Below are 9,329 nucleotides of genomic sequence, written 5' to 3' on the forward strand. Positions count from 1 at the left end.
ACCAGGATGGTCTCGATCTCTTGACCTCGTGATCCACCCACCTCGGCCTCCCAAAGTGCTGGGATTACAGGCTTGAGCCACCGCGCCCGGCCATATTTAGCTTTTTGAAGTCAGGGGCTGTATCTAACGATGTTCCCATTCCTAATGGTTCCGAGTATAACGCTGAATGCAAGAAAAAATCAGCCAATCATTACTGCTAACGGATAAAACAGAATTAAGAAGTGATGTATTGTTTCATAAAGAACCTTAATAAATAAAGGGAAAACATGAACAAAATGCCGTTTCATTATTGTTCATGGGTAGAAGCAGAAATTAGAAGTAATGTGTTGTTTCAGAGGGCACTTCAGGTCCTTGGTTTAGTAAATAGACAATCTTCCATTAACATATCAGTTATTTCCAATGAATGCTTGTGACTGAGCGTGGAATGAGGGCACCTGGACTGTAAGCCCAGCTCTGTGACCAGCAAACTGTGGAAACTTGGCCAAGTCCCTGGGGCTTCTGAATATCAGTTTCCTCCTCTGGACAATGAAGGGATTGAAGTCATTATGACATCATCGCCCAAGTTCCTTCCAGTTTTAGCATCTTCCAAGTGTCTCCTCTTGGTGTCATCTCAGTTACTTGGACACAGGAAATGCCTGTGAGTTGATTGAGGGAGTCAGTTCAGTGGTTTGACTTTCACACTGTTTATTTTGCCAAATCTTTTTCACTGATAAATATGAAACTAAGTCTCAGCGCAGCCCCTCTTTACATTAGCACAAATTCCAAATTGGCAGGTTCCAAATTACTGACATTTTGTATTAGTTGTTTTTAATTTGGAGTATGTGACTTTTACATTTTTCATGTCTGATCCATGAGTTACAGATTCTTTTTTTCTTAGATAAAAGGGATGTTTAGAGATTGTCTCATCCAGGATTCTAAATCTAAGGTCTCTAAACCTGTAGGCTTTACGTTCCCATGAACCTCACCCCCAAATGCAGCCCTCAGAATCCTGTCATTCATTATGGGTTTACTCAACCTTCTTTTTATGAGCAGCACTTGTCACCACTTGAAATTGTCGTGTACCTTTTGTCATCAATTCTGCGCCTGAGCGCCACACTGCACGTGCACACACACACAGACACACGGACACACACACGAACACGCACACACAAAACTGTAAGTTCCAGGAGGGTAGCACTTCATTCTGTCTTATTCACCACTGCATCCCACAGTTCACAGAACAGGGCCCGGCACTCAGTAGATGCTCAATAAACATTTGCTGACTGAATGAATGTGTAAGCCAAGTAAGCCCCAGTTCAATTCCACATTCCCCAAACTCACACATCCAATTCCAAAATCTTTTTAAACTATGTAATTTCTGGAACTTCTAGAATAAGTAATACAAGGAGGTGGGAATATATTCCAAATATACATCAAGCTTCCTAAAACTCCTCTTTACCCTCCCATCTCTCCCACATTTCACACATCAAGGCAGAGATACGTTGAGCTGCTTTTTCTCATTCTTCCCAAAAGTCTTTATACTGCGCCCTTGTCACCCTCTTTTCTTCTCTCCTCTGCGCCCCCAAATCTATTCTTTTTGTTGAGATATAATTTATGTACCTTAAATTTTAACTTTTCAAAGGCTACAAATCAGTGATTTTTAGTATAGTCACAAGATTGTACAACCATCACCAGCTCCAGAATGTTTTTATCACTCCATAAAAAAAAAAAACTATACCCGGCCGGATGCAGTGGCTCACACCTGTAATCCCAGCACTTTAAGAGGCCAAGGCAGGCAGATCACCTGAGGTGAGACCAGCCTGACCAACACGGAGAAGCTCTGTCTCTACCAAAAATACAAAATTAGCCAGGCGTGGTGGCACATGCCTATAATCCCAGCTACTCTGGAGGCTGAGGCAGGAGAATTGCTTGAACCTAGGAGGTGGAGGTTGCAGTGAGCTGAGATCGCACCAAGCTGAAATCACACCATTCCATTCCAGGCTGAGCAGCAAGAGAAAAACTCCATCTCCAAAAAAAAAAAAAAAGAAAGAAAAGAAACCCAGTCCCTTCCCGTTATTCCTTTCTTCCAGCCCCCGGCAACCACTAATCTACTATCTGTCTCTATAGATTTGCCTATTCATGGCATTTTACCTAAATGAAATACTGCAACCTTTTATGCCTGGCTTCTCTCCTTTAGCATCATGTTTTCAAGGTTCATCCATGTTGCAGCATGTAATATATGAGTACTTCATCCCTTTTCATGACTGAATAGGATTCAGTTGTATAGAAATACCACATTTTGTTTACCCATTCATCATCTGATGGGCTTCTGAGCTGCTTTCACTTTTTGGCAATTATGAATAACGTTGCTATGAATATTCATGTGCAAATCTTTCTGTGAATATTTCTTTTCAATTTTCTTTAGTGCATACCTATGAGTGTAATTGCTAGGTCATGTTTAGCTTTTTGAGGAGCTGAGAAATTATTTTCCAGAGTAGTGGAGTCACTTTTACATTTCCGTCAGCAACGTGTGAGGGTTCTAATTGTCCACGTTCTTAGCAGCACTTGTTATTGTTCATCTTTTTTATTCTAGCCTAGTTGATGTAAAGTGGTGTCTCATTGTGGGTTTTGATTTGCATTTCCCTAATGGTGAATAGACTAATGAGATTGCATATCTTTTCATGAGCTTATTGGCCATTTGTCTACCTTCACTGGGGATATGTCTTTTCAAATTCCTTGCCCATTTTTAAATCTAGCAATTTGTCTTGCTAAGAGCTCGTCACATAGTCTGGATACAAGTCCCTTGTCAGATAAATGACTTGTGAATATTTTCTCCCATCCCTTGGGTTGTTTTTCACTTTTGTAATTTTGATGAAGTACATTGTATCTACCCCAGATCTATTCTTACCTTCTACATCAGCGCCCTGACCTTTCTTAGGTAAATCAATCCAGCCTCTCTTGTTACATCCAATTCTCCTTTCTACATGTCCCTGATCTGTATAACAAAGATCCTGAGGAAAGTGGAGCAAAATGTGAAAAGATAAGTAACGTCTGTGACCTCCCATACTTTCATATTTTTGTTCTTTTCCGATATACGAAAATACTGTAACCACCCAATGGATTCACCTTACTCACTGCCTAGACAAAGCTGATTTCTCAAGACAGGGGAATTGCAACAGAGAAAGAATAATTAACACGGAGCCAGCTGAGCAGGAGATGGGAGTTTTATTATTCCTCAAATCATTCTCCCCCAACATTTGGGGATCAAAGTTTTTAAAGACAATTTGGTGGGAGGGGAGGGGCAGTGAGTTGGGGAGTGCTGATTGGTTGGGTCAAAGGTGAAATCAAGGGGTGTTCCTGTCTCCTTGTGCTGAGTTAGTTCCTGGGTGGGTGGGAGGGCAGGGGTGGTCACAAGATCAGATGGGCCGGTTTCTCGATCTGGGTGGTGCTGGTTGATCCATCAAGGGTAGAGTCTGTAAAACATCTCAATCACTGATCGTAGGAGCACTTTAACGAGGGTCAGATTCTTGCAGCCTCCAGCTCTGTGACTACTAAACCATAATTTCTAATCTTGTGGCTAATGTTAGTAGTCTAGTCTCTAGGCAGGAAGAAAGTTTGTTATGGGAAAAAGCTGTTAATCATCTTTGTTTTAAAGTTTGAAATAATTTTCTCCCAAAATTAGTTCCACCTATGCCCAGGAATGAACAAGGACGCTTGAAGGTTAGAGCCAAGATGGAATCGTCTAAATTTGTCCTCTTTCACTGTCTCAGTCATAATTTTGCAAAGACAGGTTCAATATTTAGACACAGTATGCATTTTTCTGAGGGTATGAGTCTATAGACTTATTTCATCAGATGTTCAAACCAGTCCTTGATGCCAACAATATTAAGAATCGTGCATGTGGTCTCATTCTCTTGTTTTTCAGGAGAATGAGACCTAGAGCACTTGAGTGATTTGGCCAAGGCCACCTAGCTTGCTAGTGACAGTTCTGCAGATACTCAGTATCTTGGTCTCTTTTTGTGTTGCTGTAAAGGAATACCTGAGGTTGGATACTTTAGAAAGAAAAGAGATTGGCCTGGCACAGTGGTTCATGGCTGTGATCCCAGCACTTTGGGAGGCTGAGACAGGTGGATCACGTGAGGCCGAGTTCAAGACCAGCCTGGCCAACATGGTAAAACCCCATCTCTACTAAAAGTACAAAAATTAGCCAGGCGTGGTGGTGCACACCTGTAATCCCAGCTACTTGGGTGGCTGAGACATGAGAATCACTTGAATCTCAGGCGGCAGAGGTTGTAGTGAGCCAAGATCGTGCCAGTGCACTCCAGCCTGGACAACAGAGCAATATCTGTCTCAAAAGAAAAGAAAAGAAAATAGGTTTATTTGGCTGATGATTCTGCCAGCTATATAAGAAGCATGGGCATCTACTTCTGATGAGGACGTCAGGGAGCTTCTCCACTTGTGGCAGAAGGTGAAGGTGAGCTGGTGTATGTAGAAACCACATGGCCAGAGAGGAAGCAAGAGATGGGGAAGTGCCAGGCTCATTTTAACAACCAGGTCTGGTGAGAACGAATAGAGTAAGAACTCACTCACTCCCCAGTGCACAACAGGGAGGGCAGTCGTCTATTCATGAGGGATCTGCCCCAGGACCCAAACACTTCCCATTAGACCCCACCTCCAGCACTGGGAATCAAGTTTCAACATGAGATTTGTAGACATCAAACATCCAAACTATAGCAATCAGGTTTCCTTATCTTCCTCCCTGACTCACCATCACACCATCCCACTGTACCATAATGCCTATAGAATTTCCACATTGCAGGTAAATTTCTCTTGGAGTAGCACATGAATCCAATACCAATGTTTTATCAAAAATTTATTTTTCAGAGACTAAGACCAGGCAGAATTGACTCAGAAGGCTGTGTGGGAGCTGGAGAGCAAGGTGAGTCTTGGTGAGAAGCAGAAGCATTGGTCCTGAGGCTCCTCTGCAGAAGCTACAAGCCAGTGGCCTGGCATGGTGGCTCACACTGCTAATCCTAGCACTTTGGGAGGCTGAGAGGGGCGAGCTACTTGAGCCCAGGAGTTCAAGATCAGTCAGGAAAACATGACAAAACCCTAACTCTACACAAAATATAAAAAAAAATTAGCCAGGTGTGGTAGCATGCATCTGTGGTGTCCCAGCTACCCAGGAGGCTGAGGTGGGAGGATCACTTGAGCCTGGGATGTCAAGGCTGCAGTGAGCTGTGATCATGCCACTGCACTCCAGCCTGGGCAACAGAGTGAAACCCTATATCAAGAAAAAAAAAAATAGAAAGCAAAAGAAGAAAAGAAGAAGAAGCTGCAATCCTGATGAGCCCAAATTAAAAAGTCATAAAATGAAGAGGAGGGGAAGGGATGGTGAAGATGCATCACCACCTGATCTGGGCTCGGTTGGAAACAAACTGCAGATTTAAATCAAAGAAGGTGCACTTGGTGAGAAATGGATGAGGAATCAAGGAAATTAGCTCTTACTTAGCAAAGTGGGGAACAAGAAAGATGGTACGACTGACAACCCTAAGTAACCCCTTTTCTCATTCTGAATAATTGAAGAATTTCTTCAGGTGCTGCAGTGAAAGACTAAACTTTCGGTCCAGGCGCGGTGGCTCATGCCTGTAATCCCAGCACGTTGGGAGGCTGAGGTGGGCGGATCTCATGAGGTCAACATGGTGAAACCCCGTCTCCACCAAAAATACAAAAATTAATCAGGCTTGGCGGCATGTGCCTGTAATCCCAGCTACTCGGGAGGCTGAGGCAGGAGAATCGCTTGAACCGGGGAGGCGGAGGTTGCAGTGAGCTAAGATCACATCACCACATTCCAGCCTGGGAGACAGAGGTAAAGAGACCATCTCAAAAAAAAGAAAGAAAGAAAGAAAGAAACTTTCTGGCCAACCTTTTACTTTTTTTTTCTGTTAGTAAAGCAATTTTTAATTTTTAAATGCTTACTTGGGCTTTAAGGTTAATATTTTGGCCAAAAAGTCTGTCTAGTGTAGTAATATGGTAGCAGTGTTTATTTCCTGTTTATTTCCTGGCGTTGGTAATGGTACTATTTATGTACAATGTTGACATAGGAAAACTGAGTGAAGGGTATGTGAGAATTCTGCACTTTTTTTTTTTTTTACAACTTTCCTGTAAGTCTAAAATTATATCAATATAGAAAGTTAAAAATTAAAGAGAAAACTATGGCTGCATTTTTAAATTTTTTGCATTTCTAGAAATTTATGTTTTAGTAATATTTTCTTTATGAAATCATAATGCAAAATAGTAACCAATAAACAACCAAACAGCAAGTCTTATTGAACTTGTATATTTATTTTATTTTATTTATTTATATTTGGAGTAGATGTTATATTTTTAACATGCAAAATTTAAATATTAAAGAGTATGAAGTGAGAAGTTTTCCTCCACTTTTAGCCACCACTCATATACACATGCTTGCATATACATTTTTTTTTTTTGAGACAGAGTCTCGCTCTGTAGCCCGAGCTGGAGTGCAATGGTGCAATCTCGGCTCATTGTAACCTCCGCCTCCAGGGTTCAAGCAATTCTCCTACCTCAGCCTCCCGAGTAACTGGGATTACAAGCACCCCCAACCATGCCTGGCTAATTTTTGCATTTTTAGTAGAGAAAGGGTTTCACCATATTGGCCACACTGGTCTCCAACTCCTGACCAGCTGCCTCGTGATCCATCCGCCTAGGCCTCCCAAAGTGCTGGTATTACAGGCGTGAGCCACCTTGCCTGGCAAATACCAACTTTTATACAAGTGGTTGTGAACTCATAAACAATTTTATAATACTTTGAAGTTAATTTTAAGGAAACAAAATATGCGACAATAAGGCATCATCTTTGCTAACTCCACTCATACAACAGAATATTTCTTATTTATTTATTGACTTTAGACAGTGTCTCACTCTATCACCCAGGCTGGAGTTCAGTCGTGCGATCTCGACTCACTGCAACCTCTGCCCCAGATTCAAGTGATTCTCCTGCCTCAGCCTCCTGAGTAGCTGGTATTACAGGCGCCACCACCCGCACCCCCCCGCCCCGCTGCCACCATGCCAGGCTAATTTTTGTATTTTTGGTGGAGATGTGGTTTCACCATGTTGGCCGGGCTGGTCAAACTCCTGACCTTAAGTGATCCGCTCTCCTCAGCCTCCCAAAGTGCTGGGATTATAGGTATGAGCTACTGCGCCCAGCCTATTATTATTATTATTGAACAGGGTCTCAGTCTGACACACAGGCTGGAGTGCAGTGGTGCAATCAGGTCACTGTAACCTCAAACTCCTGGGCTCAGCCAGGGGCAGTAGCTTATGCCTACACGTGATTACAGCACTTCAGGAAACCAAGGCAGGAGGTTACTTGAGCCCAAGAGTTTGAGACTAGCCTGAGCAGCACAGTGAGATCCTGTCTCTACAAACAATGAAAAAATGAGCCGAGCATAGTGGCACATGCCTTTGGTCCCAACTACTCTGGAGGCTGAGGCAGGAGGATTGCTTAAGCCCAAGAGGTCAGGAGGTGGATGCTGCAGTGAGCCATGATCATGTCACTGCACTCCAGCCTGTGCAACAGAAGCTGTTTCAAAAAAACAAAAAAAGGTGACCAATCTCGTGTCCTTCCTTCCAGGTTCTCCCTCCACCTTTCATTCTGAAGCTTCTAACATTCAACGATTTCAAATTCCACTTTTGTGCCTAATGTAGTCACATGTCAATATTATAGCAATTCCTAGTATGCCTCTTGGCAGAAGGGAGGAAAAGCAACTCCTCCGCCCTGGGGACTGCCCTCAGAGCAGCTGATGCCATCCTGCAGCAGAGTCCAATGGCATCAGGTTGCACACAATCAGGGTAGCTGAGCTGGTGGTGGGTTATTCACAGAGGCTAAGAAGTATAACACAGGAAATAAGTCAAGATCCCCCTTTGCCATTTAGACTCTGAAAGCAGTGGTCGGTGGCATTCTCCCGCTACCCACCAAAAACGCCACTTCCTTTTCTTCCCTCCAGCCTCAGACTTCTTTTCTCTCTTGCTCTTGCACACACACCACAAGGCGTTACAGGAAGGGCGTGGACTTGGCAACCAGGTTGGCCCACATGTACGCCCGCATGGCTCACCTCCTAAGTGTGGACCGTAAAGTTCATGCCAACCTCTCAGCATTTCACTCCCCAGCTGCAAAATGAGCATAAGAAGCCCTACTCAAGCTTCTCCTGCTCAACCTTCTGTGACAACTATGTCTCCAGCTTCTGTGACACAGAAGAGCCAGCATGAGAAAGGGAGTTGTCTGGGAGCCACCAGCCACCCATTGAAGTTGAACAAGTGTTAGCTCTCTACTCTGGATTCTTCTATTTCTTTTTTTTTTTTTTTGGTCTTCATTTCATCCCTCCTTTCCTTCCTCTCCTTTTTCTCTTCCTCAACCTGTTATCCCGTATTTCTTTTATTGGTTTTCCTTCCCACCTGCCTCTTCCGTGTCCTACATCTCATACTTTCCTTCACTTTATTTATGACATGGAAACTATTGTGGATTCCTGATCAGAAAGGACAGGGGAATGAGACAAGACCTTGCCTGACAATTGTATCACCAAAGCCTATGGGGGGAATAAGAATGAGTCCATAGATAATCCACACATAGATACATATTTATTATATGCATGGAGTTACCCGTCATCCTGTTTAATAACCTTTATGCTAATTATACATTAAGTCCAGAAAAATACGCTCTTCTATCTTGGATCGCCTTTTAGTTTTGCAATGCCAGCTGCAAGCTTGGGGTCAGGTCAGCAGATCAGCAGAAGACCAGGAAGTGCAAACAGACGGCCTCCGTCTACCTCTGTCCCAAGTTCTAGATGGCACGCAGACTGAAAAACAAAATTCTTATAAAAGTCCTGATTTCTAGTGTCTATTAAAAAATGAGGGTGGGAGCAGGGAGAGGAGCAGAAAAGACACCTCTTGGATATTGGGCTTAATTCCTGGCTGATGAAATAATCTGTACAACAAACCCACATGTACCCCCAAACCTAAAATAAAAGCTTTTTTTAAGGCCAGGCATGGTGGCTCACGCCTATAATCGCAGTACTTTGGGAGGCTGAAGCAGGCAGATCACTTGAGGTCAGGAGTTTGAAATCAGCCTGGCCAACATGGTGAAACCCCGTCTCTACTAAAAAATACAAAAATTAGCTGGGCATTGTGGCGGGCGCCTATAATCCCAGGTACTCAGGAGGCTGAGGCAGGAGAATTGCTTGAACCCGGGAGGCAGAGGTTGCATTGAGCTAAGATCGTGCCAGTGTACTCCAGGCTGAGTGACAGAGTGAGACTCCATCTTTTTTTTT

At 43.3% G+C, this 9,329-nt stretch overlaps 1 protein-coding gene across 1 annotated transcript in view; it reads left to right on the forward strand.

The window, feature by feature from the left end:
* The window catches only part of MOGAT1 (monoacylglycerol O-acyltransferase 1), an 81,141-nt gene extending 75,509 nt beyond the window's left edge, over positions 1 to 5,632 (forward strand). The window contains exons 7-8 of the mRNA XM_037740893.1: positions 4,864 to 4,918; positions 5,566 to 5,632. Of these exons, the coding sequence (XP_037596821.1) occupies positions 4,864 to 4,870 (7 nt within the window). The 3' untranslated portion in view covers positions 4,871 to 4,918; positions 5,566 to 5,632. The remainder of the gene's footprint in view (positions 1 to 4,863; positions 4,919 to 5,565) is intronic.
* Positions 5,633 to 9,329: the final 3,697 nt, after the last annotated feature.

Source organism: Cebus imitator, unplaced genomic scaffold, assembly GCF_001604975.1.
Source record: "Cebus imitator isolate Cc_AM_T3 unplaced genomic scaffold, Cebus_imitator-1.0 Scaffold91, whole genome shotgun sequence".
In the NCBI taxonomy this organism is placed as follows: domain Eukaryota; kingdom Metazoa; phylum Chordata; class Mammalia; order Primates; family Cebidae; genus Cebus; species Cebus imitator.